Source organism: Dictyostelium purpureum, assembly GCF_000190715.1.
Source record: "Dictyostelium purpureum unplaced genomic scaffold DICPUscaffold_98, whole genome shotgun sequence".
NCBI classification, from domain to species: domain Eukaryota; phylum Evosea; class Eumycetozoa; order Dictyosteliales; family Dictyosteliaceae; genus Dictyostelium; species Dictyostelium purpureum.
Window position 1 is genome coordinate 44,183 of NW_003519435.1, and position 25,267 is coordinate 69,449.

Here is a 25,267-nt window from a genome sequence, read left to right on the forward strand (position 1 = left end):
CAGCACCAGTAATAATTCTTGGTGAAACACCTAAAACATCACCTGGACCATAAACAACTGATGGACGAACAATAACTAAATTTAATCTAATAAGAAAAAATAATATTAGTATTTAAGTGATTTTTTATAAAACCTATTAAATATGAGATTTATATTACCCAGCGATTTTCTTTAAGTCTTCTTCAGCTTTTAATTTGTATTTGCCAATAAGAGTCCATGGATCAGTTTTATCAGCTTCTTTTGAAGCTTTTTTCTTTGAATCATAAACTTGGGCAGTTGAGACTTCGATGAATTTATCAACACCAACTTTGGCAGCTTCAGTAGCACATTTAATTGAAACATCATAAACTAATATATTTTAAAAAAAAAAAAATTTGGAATTTTTGAAATTTTAAAAAAAAAAAAATTAATATTAATTTTGAAAATTAATTAAAAAATGGTTGTTGATTGATCAACTTACCTTTTTCGTTGTAAACAGCATCAGTTTGACCATATTTGGTTTCACCAGCTAAGTTGAAAACATAGTTGAATTTGGCACCGTCTGCTAAAGTGAAAACTTTGGTGATACTGGTTGCTGAGGTTAAGTTGCCTTGCATATATTCAACAATTGGGTTGTTGAAAGCTTCTTGATGTTTTTTGCCGAGGAAAGCGGTAGCTGGTAAAACTTTATCAACAACACGAATCTTGGCACAATTACCTTGTTCAACTAAATATTGAACTAAATTTCTACCAATGAAACCAACACCACCAAGGATTAAAACATTTGGTTTTGACATTTTATGATAATATTATATGAGTGTGTTTTTTTTTAATCTAGTATACAAATTATATGAGTGTTTGTTATATATATATTTATTTTTTTCTTTTCTTTAAATAATGTGTTTATTAAAAAAAAAAAAAAAGTATAAAATTTTATATAGAAATAAAATTACAAGTTATTGAAATATAAAAAATAAAGAGGAAATAAAAAAAGTTTTGTATGATTTGATGTTGAAAATAAAAAAAAAAAAAAAAAAATTTTAAAAAAAAATTAAAAAAAATATAAAAAAAATCATAAAAAAAAAAAAATGGGTTTATTTTGTTTTTTTTTATTTAATTTTTTTTCTTTTTTTTTTTTTTTATAAAATATTATTTGATATTTATTTTGAAGTGAAGCGGTGATGAACAATATATAACAATAATGATAATAATAATAATATGTATTTAATGATTACAAAGTATTAATATAAATCACCAATTATTATATTTATAAATTATTTTAATTTTTAAATTTAATTAAAAAAAAAAAAAATTTATTTTTGAAATTAAAAAAAAAAAAAATTTGGATATAAAAAGAAATAAATTTGATATTTTAAAGGAATGGTTTTATTTTAATTTTATTTTGGAAAATAAATAAAATTGAAAAGTATTAACAGAATTTATTTTTTATTTATAGCTTAAAATAAGCTAAATATATATAATGTGGCTATGTTTCTCATTGTCGGTCATAATGGATATTCATACCCATTTTTTTATAGTGTTGAATTTTATTTTTTTTTTCACCTTCTTCCATTGATTACTTCTTTTTAGAAATTATTTGAACTTATTATTATATTTTTTTATTTTTTTTTTTTTGTAAAATTTTTATTTTATTTTTTTTTTTAATTTTTTTATTTTTTTTTAAAAAATTTTATTATTATTATTTTTTGTAATTAAATTAATTTTTTCACACAAATAATTTGTATTATTATTAATTTTTAATATTAAATTCATTTGTTTTTTATTTTTTTTTTTTTCATTCACATAAATTATCATTTTTTTCATAATAATAAAAAAAAAACATTAATATAAAATATTAAATTAACTTATAATATAAAATAAAATAAAATAAACTTAAAAATAAATATAAAATAAAATAAAATAAAATAAAATTATAAATAAAATATAATAAATGGCCACTGCATCATCTTTAAGTATTGAGCAACTTCAAAAACTATGGAACACCAAATATCTAAGTGTAGTTGCAGGTGTAAATAATTTACCAAAGTTTGTATTAAAAACATCAACATCATCTTGTGAAATTTATTTACATGGTAATAATATTATTTTTTTTTTTAATAAAAAAATAAATAATAATAATAACTAACTTTATTCTTTACTTTTTTTAGGTGCACATGTAACATCATTTAAAATCAATTCAAATGAAAATTTATTTATGAGTGAAAAGTCAGCATTTCAAGAAAATAAAGCAATCAGAGGTGGTATACCATTGATTTGGCCCCAATTTGGACCAGGTAAAATTCAAACACATGGTTTTGCTAGAAATTTGGATTGGGATGTAAATAAAGCATTGGTCGATGAAAAGGCACAATCTGTTCAGATTGAATTCTTTTTAAAGAGCAGCGAAGCAACTGATAAGATATTGGGCGTTAGTAGCGAGTTTATAGTGTTCTATAGAGTTACTTTACACCCAGATTTCTTAGATTTAGAATATGAAGTTAAAAACACAAGTCAACAAAACACAATGGAGTTCCAATTGGCTTTTCATACCTATTATTCCATCTCTGACATCAAGAATGTACATGTTCTCGGTTTAAAGGGCAGAGAGTACATTGATAAAATGAAAAATATGGAGAAAAAGAAAGAGAATCGTAAGGAGGTCACTATAGATCAAGAAGTCGATAGCGTTTATTTAAATGTTATACCAACTCAAGGTGGTTCAAGTTACCAACCATTACAATTGGTTGATACACAAAAGAAAACATCAGTCACTCTTACTTATGATTATCAATCCATTCCAGATGTTGTAGTTTGGAATCCATGGATCGAAAAATCAAAGAAAATGGAGGATTTCGGCGATGAAGAATATCATAAAATGATTTGTATAGAAATTGGTGTAATTAATAACCCTGTAAAGTTATCACCTAATCAAACTTTCCAAACCAAACACTCAATTCTACCAACAAATTCTTCTTCTTCATCTTTATAAATAAATGATAAATATATAAAATAAATCAATTGGAATTATACATAAAATAAAATAAAATAGTATTCACCTCGAACCACTTTTTTTTTTTTTATGTGTAATTTTTTAAAAAAAAGTTAATTTAAAAAAAAAAAAGTGGTTCGGCGTGTTATTTTTTTTTTTTAATAATATATTAAATATTAGAATTAAAATATTTTATTGTTATATTCTCATTTTTTGATCCAGTAAGGTTTTTATAATTGGTAATGTTTTTATAGAAGATAATTATTAACGAGTTTTTCATTTTTTATTCATTTTTTTTTAAATTAAATAAAATTATTGTTATAAATTTATTTTCGACTAGTCAAAACTTATTTTTAGAAATAACATCAAAGGTTTTATAGTGTAATTGGTTAGCACCCGGGACTTTGAATCCCGTAATCTGAGTTCGAGTCTCAGTAGAACCAGGATTTTTATATGATTTTATCTTTCCGGTGATAAAATTATAATTAATTAAATCATCTTTTTCCTTTTGTAATGTATTATCATCAAAATTCACTTAATTAATTAATCATACCTTATATAGTCATTTAAACAATTAAAATAATTAATAATTTTAATAATTAAAAATAATTAAATATAAAAAAAATAAAAAAAAATAATTATATATAATTGCAGTATTTTATAATATTTTATTTATAAATATTTCTAGGTGCATTGGTTTTTTTGGTAATTGCTGAAACTGTTAACAGTGTTTTGGTGATGGTGGACATGGGGTATAGTGTTTTGGTGGTGATGGTGGACATGGTCTGAAATTTGGTTGTTTACATTTTGGTGAATTGTGTACTTTGTGAGCAACATTGTTTCCACCGAATGAAGCACTGGAGCTACTTGAAGCAACACTTGATTTCATTGATGAACCGGAGCTACCTAAGACTGTGATTGAATCTTTTTTTTTTTTTTTTGTTATATATTAGAAACAAGTTTAATTTTTTTTTAATATAACTATACTTACTGAAAAGTGTCATTTTAATAAATAAATTGAATGTTTTTTTTGTTTTGAAATGATTTAAAAAATTTATTTTTAAAACTATTTATAATTTTTTTTTAAAAAAAAAAGAACAATTAAATTAAATTAAAAATATAAAATTAAATATAAAAATTAATTTTTATAAAAAGTTAGAGTGTTGGGTTAAAAACAATCTAATAATTTTTTATAGCGATATTTTTATTTTAATAAATTTTAAAACATATATGATGTTATTAATATTTTAGTTTTGATAAAAAAGGTATTGGGGAGTTTATTTTAAAACCAAACAAATTGTGTAAATAATAATTACCTTAAATGATTAATATTGAAACTATAAACTTTAAAAATCATATAATTTTATTATCTTTATTTTTATTGTTTATTTATTATTTATTTATACTTTAAAGTTACTTTACATTACAGTTTCAATATTTGCAATGTAAATGTTGCTACTTTAATAAAAATAATTAAAATTAATAATAATGATAAGAATAAATGAAAAATAAATTGGTTTAATAAACAATATTTTACAAATTAATTTAATATTGTTTTTTTTATTTTATATTTTTTTTTTTTTTAAACATTGAATTGGTGGTTTATTTTCCAATTCTAAATTATGAATATTTGCAATAAGTTTTATACCATGTTCCAAAATTGAGCCCTTTGTTCTGATTCTATCACAACAAAAACGGAATTTCTTCAAAAAAGACATAGTGTTATCCAAAATTTGGCAATAGGTGTTTTGTTGTTCATAGTTTAATAGTTCATCAATATCTAAACTGTCAAGATGAGTGGTTTTTAAAGGAAATTCGAACTTCTTACTTATTCCAATATAGTCAGACTTTGCTAGAATTTTTTCATCATCTCCAACATTTTGTAATAATCCGGATTTGTCTAAAATTGTTAATAGATGAGCACTACCTGGATATGGACCTTTAAACCAACATATTAAGCCATCATAGTTTCTAACACAGCACTCGAATTTGAAGCCATATTTTTGATGTTGTTTTGAAAATAAAATACTTTGGGTTTCTTTGTCTGAGGGTTTTTGAGTTTCAACAAAGAGGGTATCAATAACTAATTTGTTTTTTGAATTATTACTTCCAATATTACGTTCATTTAGAGATATCTATTTTAAAAAATGATATAGTTAGTATTTTTTAAAAAATAAAGGTTTACATATTAAATATTATATTACATACAGTGTTTAGTTCTTCTCCAAAAAATTTAATTATATTATTAATTGCTTTTTGGTATAGATCTTTTCCAACACCCCATTTTGAAGCACCTTCTCTTACTTGAGTGTAGTCTTTTAACCAATTTAATGTCCATACTAATTGATATGAATTTGCTTCAAATGGTGGGTTATTATTTTTTATAAATGTCCATAAAAAAATTAAGGTGTCATATGAAACTCCACAAACTTCCATACAATATGAATTTGAGACTTGGTAGATATTAAAATTAAAAGTATCTTTATAAATAAAACTTTTTCTTGATTTTTTTATTTTGTTATTATTATCATTAATATTGTTGTCTTTGTGAAAAATATGGGTGGGTATAGTTATTGAGTTTGATGGTGTGTAATGATTATCATGTTCATCATTATTGTTATTATTGATATTATTTGAGTTTAATAGTATTGAGTAGGATGGTAAAAAACAATTTTGATTTTTAATTTTTTTATTATTAAATTCTTTATTGTAATTAAAATTATAACTATTATTACCACTAGTAATTTTAAAGTTATTATTATTGTTATTATTATTATTGGTGTTGTTATATACCGAGGTTAAATTTGATATTGGGTTATTAATTAAAAGAGACATTTTTTTTTATTTATTTATTTTATTATTTATTTTTTTTTTAAAAAGATATTTATAATTTTTCTTTAATATTTAAATAACAATAAACCTTAATTATTATTATTACTATTATTTTTACTATTATTGTTTTATCTTTTTTTTAAAAAAAATAAAAATGAGTTATATTGTGAATTTTATTATAAAATAAAATAAAAACATTTTGTTTTATTATTTTTATTTTTATTTTTATTATTTTTTTATTTTTTTTATTTAATTTTTTTATTTTTATTTAAAAGAAAATTTAAGTAAAAAAAATCACTAATAATATTTATTATTTTCGTATTTCATTAAAGTTTCAAATTAAAATTTTTAAACACATATTTTAAAAAAAAATAAAAAAACAATAAAAAAACAATAAATAAATGTAAATATTAAAAGTAATTTACATAAAGGTAAAGCATCTAAAAAAGTATTAACTCATACACACATATAGACAAATAAAATCCTATACACACACATCATAAATAAAAAAAATAAATTATTTTTTCTTAATAAATATAAAAACAACATGTTGCTATTTTAGAGCTTTACAGATATTAAAATACCCAGTTATTGTTTTAATTGGTATGTAAACACTTATCAAATAAAGCAATACAATAAAAACACCACCTCTACCAATACTACCACCACCCCCATTCACTTTACCCCCCACCTAAAAATAAAATAGTGTGTTCACAGTAAAAATTATAATTTTTTATTTCGAAAAAAATTTATTTGAAAAATGGGGGCTCAATGTATATCATTTGGGGAAATAAAACAATAAACATTATACTAAATTAAAATTTATTAATTTTTTAATAATAAAATATTTTTATTTTTATTTCTTTTATTTTTTATTTTTTTATTTTTTTTTTTCTCTCTTAAATTTGCAAGTATAAAAACAATTAATTTTGTTCATTTTATTCAACTTCAATTAAGCAAAAAAAAAAATGGATCTCTCTACTGATGAATTAATGCGTCAAATAAACTCTGATTTAGACTTGTTCTTTAACAACAAGAGTTTCAACACCAAAAAAATGGACAAAAGTGTATCTTATCAAGAAACTGTTCAATATTTGAAACAAGCCGGTGCCAAAAAACCAGAGCGTACTGCCACCTACTTATTCAGAACTGAAAATCGTGATAAGAAAACTGGTAAACTTGATGTCCAAGAATTAACTGGGGTAAGTTTATAATTTATTAAAATTAATCAAACAAAAAAAATTTATATTAATTTTATTAAAATTATATCCATTTTTTTAAAGGAAGCTGCCAAATCCAAAGGTAGAGAAGTATTCAAACACTTAGATAAAGATATTGTAAGTATTTTTATTATATAAATAATTTAATTATATAAATATTAATTTTTAAACATATAAATAGGATGACTTTTTAATTGAAAATAAATCAAATCCAACAAGAGCCTTGTCATATGAACAAATTCTTGATGATTTTACCAACTTGGGTGCCATTGATCCATTCAATACTACCAGAATGATCTTTTCTCAAATGAACAAAGATAAAAATGGTACTGTTACACCAAAAGAAATTCAAGATCATGCTTCAAAGAAGAAATTCTCACTTGGTTCAGGCCCATCACAATAAACAAATTATAAAAAATAATAAAATGTTGTTTTTTTTAATTAAATAAAAAAATAAATAATTATCATTTTTATTGTTTAAAATATAAATTTACAAAATATATAAATAAAAATATATATATTTTTTTTTATTGATAGGAACTTAAAACTTCTTCACACCATTTTTGAATTGTAGATTGATTTGTTCTTCTAGCTTCTTCTAAAACCAATAGGATTAAATTACGGTCTTTATGATGCACAGCGGTTAAATAAGCAGTTTTTAATTTTCCACATAATATACTAACTTTAACACTATTGTGGGTTGAATAGATTTTTGGAGTAAGTTTTTCTGCAGTTTTAAATTCTTTTAGTTCTTGTGTAAGGGTTTCTATTACGGGCATTGCAATTGAGTCCCAATCGTCTGGTGAAATAAAAGTACGCAAGTTATTTAAATACTCTTCTATTTTAGAGGTCATTTTCTTTCTGGCCATTGTAGTGAATGCACTGATGTAGATTGGTGGTAATGGTAGTTTAAACTCTTGGGTTATTTTAAAACCTAATTCGAAATTACCATAAATTGTTAAATTTTCTACTAATTCAGTCTTTTGTTTTGGTGAACCGAAAATACTGATTTTATGAATTGGTGATTGGTTTGAAATTGAAGATTGCTTATAAAAGAATTTGGTGATTTCTAGTTGGGTTTGAATGTTTTGAATATACTTTTCGATTTCAAATTCTGATAACACACAACCTCTGACATAATCTGATAGACCTTGATTAAAGAATGTGTTCGCTTGTTCTAAATAACCAATTCTTGTGGTGGACGAAGCTTCAGGATTTGAAATAAACATTTTAACACAGGTTAAACCAGCTCTAACATAATCACCCATATATAATTGAAACTCGAAAAGCAATTGATATGATTTACGTTCGTTCATAATTTTACATGCTGCTAAAAGGTGATCTTGAAAGGCTAAAAGTTTTGGATCGATTTCTTTAATTGTGTTAAAGAGGGATTGCAATGAACTATTTGAAATGGCTTTCATTACAATTTCATCAAAGAAAATATTTGGGTGTAACATATCAGATAATATTGTTTCGCATGCTTTTCTATAAAGATTATGTTTGATTAAGAAGCTTACTAACATTCTACCACTACCATATTTCTTTAAATAATAAATTGCTTCATCCAATCTAGTTTTATCCATCTCTATATTATTTAAAATTGCAGGTTGGTTTGTAGTTGATGATGACGATGACGATGACGGTGTTGAAGTTGATGATGGCTTTTTATCGTTATTTGATAATGATGAAAAGAAGCCTGCAATTGGATTTGAGTTATTTCCATTGTTACTACTATTATTATTTATATTGTTTGAGACTTGTGACTGGGGTTGCAGTAATGAATAAAACATACTATCATCAATTTTAATAGAGTTTGATTTACCGAATGCATTTGTTGAATTATTTGTGGGTTGTGTTGAAATTAAATAGTTGTAGAGGTTTCTAAAATTCGAGTGGTTTGGAGAGGGAGGTGATTCTAATAATTGAATAATTTGATTTAGAATTACACCAGAGTCAATTGTATCGGGTGACAATGTATTGCTAGGTGACATAACACGACGATCAGGACCAGATGGTGTTAAACAATATTTAAATTTCTCTCTAGCTTCGGTATAGCTTCCAGTTTGAATTAAAGAGATACCCCAAGAAACCCAAGCAGAGTCAGCAGGAATATTACATTTCTTTGCTACATCGATGGCTAGTTTTAGACGATCCTCTTGAATTAAACGATCACGTAGTTGTCTTACTTTTTGTGGATCTGATAAGTCTACCAATGACATTGAGCCTGAGCATTTTGAAATTACTAAAGATTGGAACAATTCAACCTTGCCTAAATATGTGTCACAAACTGCCACTAATGTTGGTCCACCACTCTTTGGATCTCTTAATAATTGTAGTTTAGTATACATTAATAATTGTTGAATTAAATTTATAATTAATAAATTGTCATCTGAATAGGTTGATGATAATAATCTTGATAAATAGCTATAAAGTTCAATGCAGGTATTATAAACTTTCTTTTTTGATATGCACAAGTCAAATAATGATTTTGCTAAACTAATTGAGGGTGATCTTGGGAAGAAATGGTTATGTCTGGTTTTTTCATCTTCAACTAAATCTGTACATGTTAAAGACCATTTTTGCAATTGTTTATCTTTTAAAATAATTGATTTTTTTGAAATATTAATTTGACTATTATTACTATTATTATTATTATGATTATGATTATTATTAACAGTTTCATCTAAATTATTTCCAACTTCATTATAGTTTAATCTTAAAATTTCATCATAGTTGTCAATTGAATTGTTGTTTGAAGATGGGTTTGAAGGTGGATTTGAAGATGAATTTGAAGATAAATTTGGAGATAAACTTGAGGATTTACCTTCTTTGGTTGTAATACTTGAAACACTATTTTGAATTTGATTAATAATTGATGTACCTGAATTTGAAGATGATAAACTTGAAAGAAAAGATTGATTTGCTTTATTTTCTTTATTTGTAACATTTTGAACACTATTTTGAATTTGATTAATAATTGAAATGTTTGATAAAAATGATTTTCTTTTTTGTTTTTGAGGTTCATCGTCAAATTCTTTTTCTAAATAATCATTTAGCATCATTAAATCATTTTTGGCTAAATATCTATTAAATGACAGGGCTTTTCTAGCATAGTAAATTAAAAGGTCATCAACATCTTTTAGTTCTTTAATTTCGGATAATAATTTTGAAACCAATGGTATTTTTTCATTCATAATTAACATTTCTATAATTAGATTTGGATGGTTTATTGATGGTAAATATTCATTCTGTAAATCTACTGGCAATACCATTAAAACTTGATAACCCATTTCTTGTTGAACCAATTCTTTTAGTTTTTCATCGGATAAATGATTTCTCATATTTGATGATAATAAAAATTGAACTAAAAATAATTTAATTGAGATTTCTTTGATTGCTGGTAATAATGATTCCAAAATTATTATTGATTCTTGACCTAGTTCCGATAAAGTTTGTAAAGCCAATGATGCATCGTCCTTTTCTACCAATAGATAATATAAATAGCGCTCTTCAATTTCTTTCTTAATACCGGTTACTTGAAAATGGTCACGTATTTTTCTAGCTAATTCATAGTGTTTGCTATCCAATAAACTTCTAACCATAACAATTGGATCATTGGAACAAATTTCTTTAATTGATTGCCAATTATTCCATTGATTTGGTTGTTCAATATTTAAAATTGCTTGATATAATATAAACGATTGATGTAAATAGTCTAGTTCTGAATATTTGATCCCATTTAAACTTAATTCGTTATTGTTGTTATTGATATTGTCTAAGGGTTGTAAAAATGATTTGCAAATTACAATCATATCAATACAAACTGCAATATCCCAATGATTGAATAGTTCCATAACTAAATTTAATGCTTTTGATTTATCTCTCATTCTTCTAATATATCTATAGCCTTGAGATTTATCTTTGAAAACCAATAGCTTTAATAACCAATCTGGAGCTCCTTCTTCTAAATATTCATCGGCAACTTTTAAAGCTTCATATAAATTACCACTATTTACAAAGTATTGTATAATTTTAAAAAAGAAATTTTGTTGTTGATGAATACTTTCTGAATTTTGAATTAATTTAAAATCTGTTATATTATTATTGTTGTTGAAATTGATACTATTATTATTATTATTGAAATATTTATTATAAAATGTATGTGCCTTTAAAATTTCATTTATCCAATTTGAAATTGAGGAAGAGGAAAGTTTTTTTGAATTTTCAATTGAGTAATTTAAAAATGAGTTTATATCATCTTGTTCTGAACTTGGTGATTTTAGCATACAAACTAAACAGGATAACAGTAGTGATGATTTGCCAATATAATTAACCAAATCTATTGTTAATATATTTTTCTTTAAAATTTTTCCATTCTCTTCATTGAATTGAATAATTTGTTCTTCAATATTGGAGTCTAATTTTAATGATTCATCGATATTATTATACCTATTATCATCGTTATTATTATCTATATAGAATATTGGTGAATTTAAAACTGAATTATCTGGTGTTGTTGATTTAAAGAGTGATTGTGATGGATTTTTTGGTATGGTATGTGAAATTGATGAAATGATTAAATCTGATAAATCAATTTGCATGAAATTTGACAATAACTCTGCTTTTTTATAGTTTTTTTCATTAAATACTATATCTTGAATAATTGATTTTGGTGATTGATTAATATTTTTAAATAGTGATGTATAATCAATTGATTGGGTTTCCTGATAAATTTGGTTTACTGCTAATATATAGTTGAATGTAGTTGATAGAATTTGATTGCTTGAAAAACCATTATCGTTTTCAATAATTAATTTAACTTGAGCCTCTGGTACTTCAGTTGATGGTTGTTCTTGACTTTTTATGATTCTATTACTATCATTATAACACTTTATTAATTTATTTAATGATTTAATGATTATTGTTTTATTTTTAATATATTGTTTCATTTTATCTATATTTTGATAGTCTCTATCGGGTATTGATTGTGGATTTATTAAAATACTAAATAAATTATTATTGTTATTATCATTATCGTTATCATTATCATTATTATTATCATTATTACTAATTGATTTAATTAAATATTCTTTATGTAGTGACGATATCCAATTTATATATGATTTACAATTATTATTATCATTATTATATTGATTATTAATTTCTAATATTTTTTTTATTAAACTATCCTGGCAATTTGAACCAATAACAATATCACAAAGTATTTGAAATATATTATCGTTATTAATTCCTTTAAATTGTTCTTGGTTATTATCATCTACAAAGTTTAAAACTGATGTACTGTTGCTGATTGATAAGGTATTAATTAAATTTGGAATTGATTGATATTGATAAACTTGATTTTCAATTTCTTTTGGTACTTGAAAGTATTTAATTAAAATTTCAAAATTTGGATAATTTGTTCTCATTGCCATTAATAATAATGATTTGGTTGGCATTAAAACTAAACTCATAAATGGTATATAATTAAAATTCTAAATTATAAAAAAAATTAGTATTTTGAAAATTAAAAATTAAAAAATTAAAAAAAATTTTACTTACATCACCAAAATTTAATATCCATTTTGAAAGATCGACTCTTAGTTTTAAATTCTCTAAATTTAATTTAATAATTTGAATCCTTTCTTTAATTGATTCGCAAGGTTGTTGTTGTTGTTGCTGCTGTTGGTTATATTGTTGTTGTTGGTGTTGTTTTTGTTGAAGGAATGAGGTTTCAATAAAATTCAAAATTAATAATAATTTTTCAATTAATAATTCTAACATTGTGCATGTAATTAAATAATTCTTGTGTGAGGTTTTTGATTGCTTTTCATAATTGTATTCGTTATCAATTAAATTTATAATTTGATCATCTAAATCATTTGATTCTAATAGGATTGGTAATGTTGATGATTCTTTTTGTAGTAATGGTGATTGTTGTTCATTTTCTTGTTGTTTTTGTTGGGATTGTTGATTATCATCATTGCTGAAATTTAAAATTCTCTTGTAATAATGTGAAAATTCTTTTTTATTATTATTGTTATTATTACTATTATTATTATTATTTACTTTATTCTTTAAATCTTGATTTGATAAAAATAATGATAGATATAGTGACTCTATTAAACCAATTGAAATATTTAAATTTGAAATACCCTTGAATAAATCGAAAACATCGTCCAATACACTATCGAATTCAACTTTATCTATATTTGATTCACTTGAAGTGGCACGATATTGGAAAAATTTTAAGATATTTTTAATTAAAAAGTAACCTCTGATTAAATTCATATCATTTAATTTCTCTAATGCAATTTTTGGCAAAAACTGTTCTTGTTCTTTTGTTTCTTTTTCTTGATCTTGGGGTTCCTTTTGTTGATTTTGGGTATAACCAATTGGATAGTCTGGATCCTTTTCAATAAATTTTAAAATATCGGATGATGTTATAAATGGTAAACAATCTTTTATTACATAGATGAAGGAGTGATGAAAAAGTTGATTTAAAATTTCATTTGAAATATCAATTGTCATTGATCTACCTAAAGAAAGTAATGATGGGGGTGAAGTTGAATTATTTGATTCGTTTTGTGGTGATGGAAGAAAATTATTTTTATTATTATCATCATTATTGCCTCTAATTTTTTCATTTTGTAAATCATAAACTTTATTTCCAATTATTAAATTTTGACCATCTGGGCTATTTGGTACTGCTATCATTCTTCTACAACTCCATTCTGCTAGTTCTATTAAATATGATAGTTGATGGTTTGAATGTAGTAAGATTGGATCAAATCTATTATCATTATTATAAATCTTTTCTTCACATTCTTCACTATTACTATCATTATTATTGTTACTACTACTATTATTATTATTATTGTTATTATTACCTTTTGATAGATCTAATAAATTTGTTAATGATTTTCTTGAGGTTATATCATTTTCAAAGTGATCCCAACATAATAGTATTAATAATGGTAATAACTTTTCGAATGGTTTGATTACAATTAAAGCCTCTTCAAATCTTTTGTTCTTCACTAGATCTATGGATTTCATCAAAGAGTATTCTAAATAGTGGTGGTCATTAACTCTTAGGAAATGGTAATACCAATACCAAAATATAGATTCTCTATCTTGATAATCTTGGTCATCTCTATTGAATTGTTTTAAATTATTTCTTAAAATTTTGTTTTTTAATTTACTTGAATCTAATGAAAAATCATTAATATTTGGACTATTATTATTATTTATTGAAGGTTTTAAATTAAAATAATTTTTTAATATTTCAAAACATTCTGGAAAATCTTTTGGTTCTTTTGGTTCAATTAGTATTGATTCTTCGTGTTTTAAGAAGGTTTTTAAAGGTTCTAATGTTCTATTTGATAATAAAGATTCATAAATTTTTAATCTTGATATTGAATCTTCTTGTTCTTTTGGTAATGATTCTTGATTAATTGTTGATGATAGTGATGGTGATGAGGGAGATGATAAAGATGGAGGTGATGGAGGTGATGGGGATGATGAAGATGGGGAAGATGGAGATGATTGTGTTTGACTACTAAATGGTATTTTTAATAATGTTACTTCTTCAATATTTATGTCATTTGTTAAGTTTTTTATATTTAAATTTGAAATTTTTTCTAATAGTTTTGAAATTATTGATTCATTATCATCATCGTTATCATCGTTATCGTTATTATCGCTATTATTTGATAAATCTATTATTGTTAATAAATTATATACTTGGTTAAATTGTTTTTGGCTAATGAGCTGTAATATGACCTCATATAATAATTGCTCTAATTGAGAGGTAACTGGGTATTTAGATTGTAATAGTGAATAGGATTGGTCTAATGATGTGAATGGATTTGTAAAATGTTTGATTATATGTGTACCAAAATCTGAATTATTTAATAATATATTTTTTAATATTGATATTGTTGAATTATTTAAACGGCTCTTTAACAATATATTATCCATCTGAGATAATTGTGAACTAGATAAACTATCGATAAACTCTTCATTTGGTTGTCTCTGGGTTAAAAGTACATAGTGATATTCTCTAAGCTCTTGAATAATAGGTTGAATATTTCTATCATTATTTTGTAACTCTCCTAATAAACTATAGATTAATATTGAAAATTCTAACAGTAATAATGTTTTTTCGCTTATACTTGATTTAAATCCATCCTTTAAAAAATCAATATGATTAATATGATGATACTTATTAATAGGTTTTTTATAGTATTAAAATAAAATTACTTACTTGATCTAATTGATAAAATTCAATTGAGCATAACCATGATAAATGTGGTGATGATGGTATAGTTTCAGATGTAAGCCATGTTGATGGTGGTCCATTTCTAATTGTATGATAAAGTATTGATGATATTTTAGTTGTTAATTCTCTATTGTTATTATTATTATTATTATTATTATTATTATTATTATTATTATTATTATTATTATTATTATTACTATTATTATTATTATTACTATTACTATTATTATTGTTATTATTTGAAATTTGTAAAATTAAAGCTCTTGCTAATTCAAATTGTCCTAATGATAAATGATTGCATATTAAAGTTACTATTTTACTATCCTCTTCTTCACTAAGAAACGGATATTCTTTATTATTTATAATATTATTGTTATTTTCTGATAAAATCATTTTAACCAGTTATTTATTTTGAACTTTTATTTATAATACATTTAAAAAATAGTAATAAAGATAGTTAGTTGTTTAATTATGAATTATTTTAAAAAAATTAAAAAAAAAAATTATAAAAAAAAAAAATATTTTAAAAAATTTTAAAAAAATAAAATTAAAAATAAAAATCATAAAAAAAAAATTTTGAATAAAAAACTAATATATATACAATGAAACCATATTTATCTTCTTACCATTTATAACCAATTAATAATAACTATAATATTAGTTTTATAGTTTAGATTTAATAATATTGATTTTTAAAATATACATTGAAAAAAATAGAGTTTGATAATGAAGAATGTGAAACCAATTTAACAGAGGAAATTTCAAACTTGGTCAATGTATGGCCCCAATGAATTATATTTACCAGAGTCTTTTCTAAATTTTATATTGCACTGTGCAATTCTCTAGGCCGCATTGGGTTCTGGTACAGGTTTTAGCATTATATTCTGTATTAAATTCACATTCATTCAAACTAGTTTTTGCGTTGATACCTGTAAAGCACAAATCGTAGAAACTTGATTATTCACAGTCACCAGTTAAACATTTACCAATCCATTTATGTGAGCTCTCAGAGTTAACATATCATTCGCAAATAGACATTCAACCTTCAACCGATGGTTTAACAAAACTATTAACTTTACAGACAATAGAAACACACTTTAATAAATAAAATATAATAAAATTAATCAAAAGTAAATTAGATACCAAATTTTTATAAAAGTAAATTAAAAACCAAATTTCTAGAAACATCACAGAGTATCATCCTTCATTTTCTTGAAGTGAATATTTAGATGTAAGAGTTTGTCATTTTGTTGCAGAAACCCAATAAATGAACACAATTAAGGTACCGTTTCCCCATATGAGGCGTTTGAAAAAAAATACAAAAGATATCATTATTGAACTAAAAATCACTTTTGAAAAAAATTAACAAATTGGGGTTGATCTAAATTGAAATCATCTGGAAGATAGAAGTGCGGAAAAAATATTCAGAGCGGGAATCGAACCCACGACCTAATCCGTGTTAAGGATTCGTGATAACCAACTACACCATCCGAACATGTTATGAAAATATTGTAATAAAGTGCACTATGGACAAATAAGGCGTGAGGTGACCAACTTAGCAAAAGGGAAATTTCTTAATTTATACTATTAATTTGAACTCCTACTTTATATTTTCAAACCTTATGGGGGTCATATACTACATTTACCTCACCCTTTAAAGATACAGTATTTCGCAAAAGTTTTGACCCCCATATAAAAAATATATGAAAAAAATTTAATTTTAATCATATCTTAAGTTTTTGACTATAAATCCATTTTAAAAATATTTATAAATAAACTTATAAGGTTTTATTATTTTTTTTTTTGTTAAATAAAATTTTAAAATTTATTTTTTTAAAAAAATTTTTTTAATTTTTTTTTTAAAGCGCCCATAGAAAATGGGGTCTAAATTTTTGAGAAGATAATTCAATTTTATAATAATTTTTTTATATATTTAAAATTTTTTTTAAAAACAAATAGGACAGAATATTCATAAAAAATAGAAAAAAAAAACAATAATGACCCTTTTTTTAGAGTTAATAAAAATGATTATAAAAATTTACAGAAAAGGAAAAAGTCATCAAAAAGATAAAGATATAATGAGTGAAGTAGGTCCTCAGTTAAGAGAATTTTAAAAAATTAATTTAGAAAAAGGTACAATTGAAGAAAATCCAATACCTGACATAATAAGAAAAATGGGCGACCCAATTGAAAGACATTGCAGAAAAAAAATTTTAAATGGGAAATGTTATAATTTAAGTAATACAAAAAGACATATTCGAAAAAGCTTTCAAAAAAATGTTTAAATTAGTACAACTAGTAGGTCTTTACAACATAATAATGTTTTTTTTAAAAGTTTAAAAAGTAAACATTTTCCTTCCGAAAAATCTTAGCTCAAAGCTAAGGTGGGCAAAATAGTTCCAAAATTGGGCAGCTGATAATTGGGAAAAGGGTAATATTTGTTGACGAAGCCAGAATTGAAGGATTTTCTAATTAAATGGAACCTAAAAAATGGATTCATGGTGTAAGAAACCTTCAAAGCAACATTTTGGCCAAACGAAGATGAAGCGGCAGCTCAATATATACATGATTCTGTGGCACAGCTCATGGTGCAGGTCGTATATGTATTGTCAGGTTTAACACAAATCCTGAAAAATATTTAGAAATAACAATACAGAGTTATAGAAGAACTTTACAAGAGAAATTAATTTTATCTGGTGATACGTTTTTTTTACAAGAGAATTGCTCTATTCATATGACCCAATTATTGACCGGTTTTTACGAAAAAATGAACATTAGGGTGATATTTGTTCCACTCTGTGCACCAGTTCTTAATATTATGGAGAATATATGGTCAATGGTAAAACGACGTATAAATTTGATTTCTATCAGGTATCCACGTCATAATTTCAATCTATTAATTGGTAGAATTTTGAAAAATATTAAACAAGATATATTTGATAGTCTTTATCAATCAATCCCAAGAAAAATACAACAAACAAATAAGAATTAAGGTGGATTAACAAAATATTAAAAAAAAATCATAAAAAAAAAAATTTCTTTTAAAAAATAAAATTATATATTAAAATTTTAATTATCTTTTTGAAAATAATGAACCCATTTTTTTTATATGTAAAAAAAAAAAAAAAAAAAAATTTTAAAAAAAAAAAATTTTATTTTATTTTTTTTTTATAAATAAATATAGTTAAGATGTTTTGAAATTTATTTTATATTTTTTTGAATTATTGAAATTAAAATTATTGAAGATAAATAAAAAAAAAAAATTTTTAAAAAAGGGGGTCAAAACTTTTGCGAAATACTGTAACTATCTAACTAATTTTTGGAATGGGTCAGGAACCCTTTCAACCTGCACCCTCCAGGGATCGAACCGAAGCTGTCGCCAAAATGTAATAAAGTGCACTATGCACAAATAAGGCGTGAGGTGACCAACTTAGCAAAAGGGAAATTTCTTAATTTATACTATTAATTTGAACTCCTACTTTATATGTTCAAACCTTATGGGGGTCATATACTACAATATGACCCCCCTATTAAGTTAATAAAGAAATATAGTAAAGAAACCTTTATTTAAGTATTTTAGTTATTTATATTATTTATTGTTATTGTTATTAGAAGTTAAAAGATGATAATAATGTTTAATAAAGAATTATTACTGAAGTATTTATAGTGTCATAAACAAGTTGACATGAATGTAAGTATATGTTAAACATGTGACATTTTCAACTAAATATATTATTTATGGAAGATTATTACTATTTTAAGAGTTATTTATTATAAAACTAATTATTACTATTTTAAGAGATATTATTATAAAACTAATTATTACTATTTTAAGAATATTATTATAAAATTAATTATTGCTATTTTTGGATTGTTAATAATAAAAATCACCTTAAAGATGTTGATACTGTTTCATTACAAATATTATTTTTGTATTAAAAATCGGTAGTGACACACACAATGAAGATATTCAACAGGCTAGAGAAGTTTAGCAAGATATGGAATTCAGATATATTTAGAGTGAAAATACCAATATACCTGAAGCTACAGAACTTTATCTTTGAATTACAAATAAAAATTAAGTAACAAAAATTACCAAAAAAAAATTAAATAACAAAAATTAAATAATCAAAATTAAATTACTAAAAATTCTTTTAAAAATAAATAAATAAAAGTCTTGTTAACCTTTGCGCCATTCTTATTGAAAGGGTAACTCAAAAATTCGTGATTAGCAATTAATACAAAATAGTCCTAAATTTAGAAAAAATGGTATCAAAGAAAAAAATGTTTTAGATCCAAACTTAATTTAAAATATGGAAAAAAATATTAAGCCTAAAAACAAATACTACTCCTTTATCAAATTAAAGAAGATATACTGTGATTTTATGGATAAAAAATAAAATTAAACAATCACGTAAAGTGTCCACAAAAAAATCAAAATTCCAGTTATCATTCAAAAATTTGAAACATAATAAAACCTCTTTTTTTTTTATAATAAATAAAATTACATATAAAAAAACACTCATCTCTTTCGAGGATATTTTTTTCATTTCCAAAACGCTGATTATCATTGATTTAACCGGTTTCTTCATTAGCAATTGTTTTTGCTTAAGTAGTTTTGTAAATACCCAATTTTACTATTAGAGTAATGGTATGTATTATAGAGCCCGAGGTATACACTAACTTCATCACTTGAACTCATCTTGTATATGTTCTAGTAATTATATTACACTATTTCAGTTTGTTAAAATTTAAAATGATAAAAATTTAAAAATTCGAAAATTAAAAAAAAAAAAAGATAAAATAAATATTTAAATTTATTTTTTTAATTTTTTTTAAAATATAATAATATTCATTTAATTCTAAAATGCATATGAATACATTACAAACAATTTGATCTTAGTACCTTAGAAAATCACGTGGAAGAAACGTAATCTCTGGGAAGAGGAACTCATTCAAAAAGTATCGACAACTGCAGGGTTCGAACCTGCGCCCCCGAAGGGAATTGATTTCTAGTCAATCGCATTAGACCACTTTGCTAAGTTGTCTTTGTTGTGGTGTTTCCTTATTATAACTGCCCTCCGACCAAAATCTTTTTTATTTAAGTTAAATAAATGAAATCTTTTTTATCAAAGTGTGATTATTTCTTTTAAATTGAGAAACATATATATTAATTAAAGTAAATATTTTAAAAAAAAAAAAAAAAAAAAAAAAATAAAAAAAAAAAAAAAGATAATTATTTTATAAAAATATTTTATTTAAAATGATAATAATACAAAGGAAAAAGTTTAAGAGTTTTTTGCCTTAAAGTACAGCATTAGCACCCTCTTCGCTGTACAATGGATTGGTGCCTGCATTGGATGATTGAACATATAATGGATTGGATGAAGAGTTTGTGAATTTAATGCTTTGAGAATGTTTCCAATAATCATAACCTTTTTTACCACCGTATAAGAAAATACCCAAAGCAACAGCACCTGCAACAGTGACACCTGCAATAACAGCAGTTGATACTACAGCAGCAGTTTTACAAATAAATGGTAATGGATCATAATTAACTGAACGACATTCTCCCTCGGTTGTTTCAGTACCATTAACACAGACACCAGCTTTACATCTATTATCATCACTAGCACATCTACGATCATATTGAATGCAACCAACTGATTCATCACATTCTGAAACAATACAAAATGCTGGGGATGTACAATTCTTTTGTTCTAAATAACAACCAGTCTTTTCATTACATACACCGACTATAAAAAAAAAAAGATAAATTAATATATTAGTAACCAATATTAATATTATATATTTATAAATGTATTTACCTTGGCAATTTCCATTATTTGGACAAACTAATTTTTCGGAAACACAACCTTTTTCAAGATCACAGCTCCAAAGTAAACATTTGTTACTATCGTTGATACCGCATTCTACTGATGAATTGACGCAAATACCTAAATTTTTATTTTTTGAATCTATTGTACATTTATTATCGGTGCAAATATTACCATCTTCACAACTATCGTCATTTAATACACAATCACCTTCTGTACTTTTTGGATCACATTTCATACAACCACCACACTTATCAGTTTGGGTATGTGTAACTTTACCGGTGTTTGGATCGCACTCATCGATTGTGCATGGATTTCCATCATCCAATTCATCAATATCAAGTGGTGAGCAAACACTTGTACCATCGCCTTTTGGAACACAATTATTCTTTTGACATTTGTTTAACTTACAATCACAATTGCATTGTTCGGGTGGGATTTGTGGATAAGAGCATACACCGGCGGAACATTTAGTTTCTTTGCATACATCAGGACTTGTTTCACATTTTGGTTTAGAGGTACAACCAGCCGTTGAATCACAATAGTAGTTTCTGCAAAGATCACCGCCTAACTCGCTGCTGCATGTTGAATTTGTTTTAGGTTGACATACACCATTATTGCACTTGCCAGTATCACATTTACCTTGGCATCTTGATTTATAAATAAAACCGTTGATTGGATCACATCCAACATAATCTAAGCATTCATTGGATCTATCTTTTGGTTGGAGTGGTGTGGAAACACATTCACCATTTTTTTCACGACTACAGGATCTTGTTGAACACTTGTCTAATGGTGAACAATCTTTTGGTGTATTTTTACAGTTTTTTTTAATTTGATCAAAGTTAATGCCACTATTGGGATCTGGGCACGAATCATCGGTACATGGATCATTATCATCACATGAAACTTGACCCTCTTTTGTATTTTTTAGACTGCAACATACTGAGCCATCACCAGTGCAGACACCACAATAATCATACCATGGGCAATATGCTTCAATAGTTGTTTCAATTCTAATACTTGAACCATCTGTATGTCTTTCACTGTGGTAATAGAAATATAATTTAAATAATTAATTAAAATAATTTTAAAAAATAGAATTTAAAAAACTTACCAATAAAAGAAATCAAAATTATAAACTTTTGATGGAGTTAAACCAAGTTCTGATAAACTAATATTTTGAGTTTGTGGTGGATGAATACCTCCAAGATCTACAACTAATTTATTATCAATAAATACCCAAACATCATCATCACCAATAAAATTGAATACTTCATTTCCTGAAAAAGTAAATTTATTATTTATCTATTTTTTTTAAATATTCAAAAAAATTAATAAAAAAATTAAAAATTAAAAATTAAATTATAAATAATAAATATTTACCTTTAAACAAAAATGGAAATTATGATAGGTGTTGCCTTTTTTATAAATACGTAATTTTGGATCAACATCATAACCAATAAAATCGACTGTGAAAAAGAAAAAGATGATTAGTGTTAAAAGAAAAAAAATTAGATTTATTTTAAAATAATTAAATCTACTTACTTGGGAAATGTTCTTGATTATCATAAACATATGAATTAGTCTTTTCATTTAAAGTTAATGTGATATTGATATTAATTGGAATGTTTGCACCCGAGTTTTTGGTGAGTGGTAAATCTCGACCTGAAAGGAAAAAATTTGGAAAAGTACTTGGCGAAGATATTGAACCTAACCTATTTGGTGTTGTGGTTTTATCTAGAGATGATAAATTTGGAATTCTGTATGTCTCATTTAAATTGGTTTTTACCATACCCACACTTCTAACATCACTTCCTGGTGGTGTTTGAAAATTATCATTATATACTATTAAATATGAAATTAAAGAAATTCATTTAATTTTTTTAAAAAAAAAAAAAAAAAAAAATTATAAATATTAATATTAAAAAATTATAATTATATATCTAAATTTTAAAATAACACATACATGGATTATGGTCAAAAATTGTTCCTTCGATTACCATTGTTTTTGGTTTTGATTGTGAAAAAATGGTTGGTATCATTATTCCTAATAAAAGGAATAATAATAATAACTTCATCATTTATTATTATGAGTCTTTTTTGACTAGTTATTATAAAGTGCAATTGGTACGAATATAAGTATAACTTTATTGTTGTTGGTGTGAAAATATTAAAATAAAAAAAAAAAAATTATTTTTGTATTTTTTTATTTTATTTTTTTTTTTTAAAAAAAAACCGTATTTTTTAAGATATTTTGTTATACGAGGAATTTTTTTTTAAATATTTGCAAAAAATAAATTAAAATGTGTTTTGTTTATGAAAAAAATTTATATTAATATCCAAAGATTTCCAATTCAATACTATCACAAAAAGATCTTTCTTTATTATAATAATAAAAAATTGTTTGGGTTTTTTTTAAACTACATTTTAGATTTCATTTTAAAAAAAAAATCTTTTTATACTTAAAGTTTGTTTGTGTTGTGGCAAATTTTTTTTTTTTTTTTGGTTGCGGTATATGCGAAAAGAAAAAAAAAAAATTAAAAAAAAAATTAAATAAATAATATTATTATCTCACTTACAAATTATAATTTAAAAAGTTAAAATATTTTTTCTTTTTTCAAAAAAAAATATCAAATAATAAAAACCTTTATATATATTATAATATAAACTCACCGAATTTTTTTTTTTTTTTTAAAGTAAATTTTAAAAAAAAATTAAAGTTTCAAATTTAAAAAAAGAATATTTTATTATGTTTTAAATATAATTAAAAACTTTTGGAAAAAAAATATAACGATAGTTTTTAACCTCTAAGTTTTTTGTCTAAATCGTTAGCCACTTATTTTTCTTTCTCATTTCATTTCGAATGGAGTAAGGGTTAACACGAATGTTATTAGTTTAAAATTCAATTTTTTTTGGTTTTTTAATTTTGTTTAATTAATTTTAGTTGTAAAAATTATGTTGTTTAATATCTTTATTATTTTTAGTTCATCGATAATAATCTGTAACTCCCGGAGGTATTTTCATGCTAAAGATATCTGAAATATTTCTACGAGATCAGCGAGCTGAGTAATTACACATGTTATGATGTACTATATAAGTAAAAAGTGATTATATATAAATATAAAGAAACTAAATATAAAGAAAACACAAAAGTAAATTTAGATAGATGAAATATTATATTTTATTAAGTAATGAAAATAAACCTCTGAAAAAATTGAATATGAATTTAAAATATTTATATTGTTTATAAAATAGTCAGTTAGACGTTAAAAGTGATTATTATAATAAATTATTCTTTGATAATAAAAGATTATTCGAATACCTAACTATCTTAATAAATATCTGGTGATGGTGCACACGGTATGATATCGCGATAATGGCGATTAATGGGTAGTCTGACGGCGCAGTTTTTTTATTAATTGCTAACCACAATTTTTTGACTTAACCCTTCAATAAGATGGCGCAAAGGTTAACAAGACTTTTATTATTTTTTTTTATTAAATAAATTAATTTTTTTTAGTAATTTAATTTTGATTATTTAATTTTTTTGAAATGGTTTTTGTTATTTAATTTTTATTTGTAATTCATCAATACATGTAAAATTCTGTAGTTTTCCAGGTGTAGTTTCACTCTAAATATATCAACGGCGCAGTTATACCACACACAATTAAAAATAAATATCAAAGCCCGGCTAGCTCAGTCGGTAGAGCGCAAGACTCTTAATCTTGTGGTCGGGGGTTCGAGCCCCCCGTTGGGCGAATTTTTGATAGGTTTTATCTTCTAGGTGATATGCTATTTTGTTATGGATGGGGCATTGCAGTAGGCCCCTTTGTGTTCGAATCACAAGAATCGCAGGTTTTCCTATTAATTTACTGTTAATTTAAAGCATTTTCATTTACTAAAAATTATTTTTGTTTTTAAAAAAAAAAAAAAAAAAGTAAAGTGTGGCAAAAGTTTATTTAAAAAATGATAAAAGTATATTAAACACATACCAAAAAAAAAAAAAAACATTTAAAATACTGACGACTAAATGTATCATTAAGAATCACCGTCACTTTTATAAAAAAAAAAAGTCCTACAGGTTTCCAGAATCTCACATGTGCCCTACTTGCACGCAGTGTGA

General features: G+C 24.0%; 6 protein-coding genes across 6 annotated transcripts in view; 2 read left to right on the plus strand and 4 right to left on the minus strand.

Annotated features, from left to right (window-relative positions):
* DICPUDRAFT_97694 (uncharacterized protein) overlaps window positions 1-776 on the minus strand; it is a gene marked incomplete at its 5' end in the record, with an annotated part of 1,302 nt that extends 526 nt beyond the window's left edge. Inside the window, 3 exons of the mRNA XM_003287355.1 lie at window positions 7-86; window positions 159-348; window positions 461-776. Coding sequence (XP_003287403.1) covers window positions 7-86; window positions 159-348; window positions 461-776 — 586 coding nt within the window. The remainder of the gene's footprint in view (window positions 1-6; window positions 87-158; window positions 349-460) is intronic.
* Window positions 777-1,930: 1,154 nt separating this feature from the next.
* Window positions 1,931-2,968, plus strand: DICPUDRAFT_32417 (uncharacterized protein; the record flags this gene model as incomplete). Its single annotated transcript, XM_003287345.1, has 2 exons — window positions 1,931-2,072; window positions 2,148-2,968. 2 exons carry the CDS (start codon window positions 1,931-1,933, stop codon window positions 2,966-2,968), a joined length of 963 nt encoding a protein of 320 aa, XP_003287393.1.
* A 1,565-nt stretch (window positions 2,969-4,533) lies between these two features.
* DICPUDRAFT_78251 (uncharacterized protein) lies at window positions 4,534-5,803 on the minus strand (the record flags this gene model as incomplete). Its single annotated transcript, XM_003287356.1, has 2 exons — window positions 4,534-5,103; window positions 5,177-5,803. The coding sequence occupies 2 exons, from the start codon at window positions 5,801-5,803 to the stop codon at window positions 4,534-4,536; spliced, it is 1,197 nt and encodes a 398-aa protein (XP_003287404.1).
* A 955-nt stretch (window positions 5,804-6,758) lies between these two features.
* Window positions 6,759-7,563, plus strand: DICPUDRAFT_97695 (uncharacterized protein). The gene is made up of 3 exons (XM_003287346.1): window positions 6,759-7,002; window positions 7,084-7,137; window positions 7,202-7,563. The coding sequence occupies exons 1-3, from the start codon at window positions 6,769-6,771 to the stop codon at window positions 7,421-7,423; spliced, it is 510 nt and encodes a 169-aa protein (XP_003287394.1). The 5' UTR covers window positions 6,759-6,768; the 3' UTR covers window positions 7,424-7,563.
* On the minus strand, window positions 7,548-15,697 carry DICPUDRAFT_151501 (uncharacterized protein; the record flags this gene model as incomplete). The annotated part of the gene is made up of 3 exons (XM_003287357.1): window positions 7,548-12,518; window positions 12,586-15,213; window positions 15,290-15,697. The coding sequence occupies 3 exons, from the start codon at window positions 15,695-15,697 to the stop codon at window positions 7,548-7,550; spliced, it is 8,007 nt and encodes a 2,668-aa protein (XP_003287405.1).
* A 4,911-nt stretch (window positions 15,698-20,608) lies between these two features.
* On the minus strand, window positions 20,609-23,186 carry DICPUDRAFT_87578 (uncharacterized protein; the record flags this gene model as incomplete). The annotated part of the gene is made up of 6 exons (XM_003287358.1): window positions 20,609-21,060; window positions 21,133-22,187; window positions 22,259-22,449; window positions 22,528-22,613; window positions 22,690-22,989; window positions 23,111-23,186. 6 exons carry the CDS (start codon window positions 23,184-23,186, stop codon window positions 20,609-20,611), a joined length of 2,160 nt encoding a protein of 719 aa, XP_003287406.1.
* Window positions 23,187-25,267: the final 2,081 nt, after the last annotated feature.

Bases quoted from the DNA above. Each gene is read 5' to 3' on its own strand.
- DICPUDRAFT_97695 (XM_003287346.1), top strand. From the start codon at position 6,769: ATGGATCTCTCTACTGATGAATTAATGCGTCAAATAAACTCTGATTTA. The intron at 7,003-7,083 runs GTAAGTTTATAA...ATTTTTTTAAAG, and splicing joins ATGTCCAAGAATTAACTGGG to GAAGCTGCCAAATCCAAAGG. The intron at 7,138-7,201 runs GTAAGTATTTTT...ACATATAAATAG, and splicing joins AACACTTAGATAAAGATATT to GATGACTTTTTAATTGAAAA.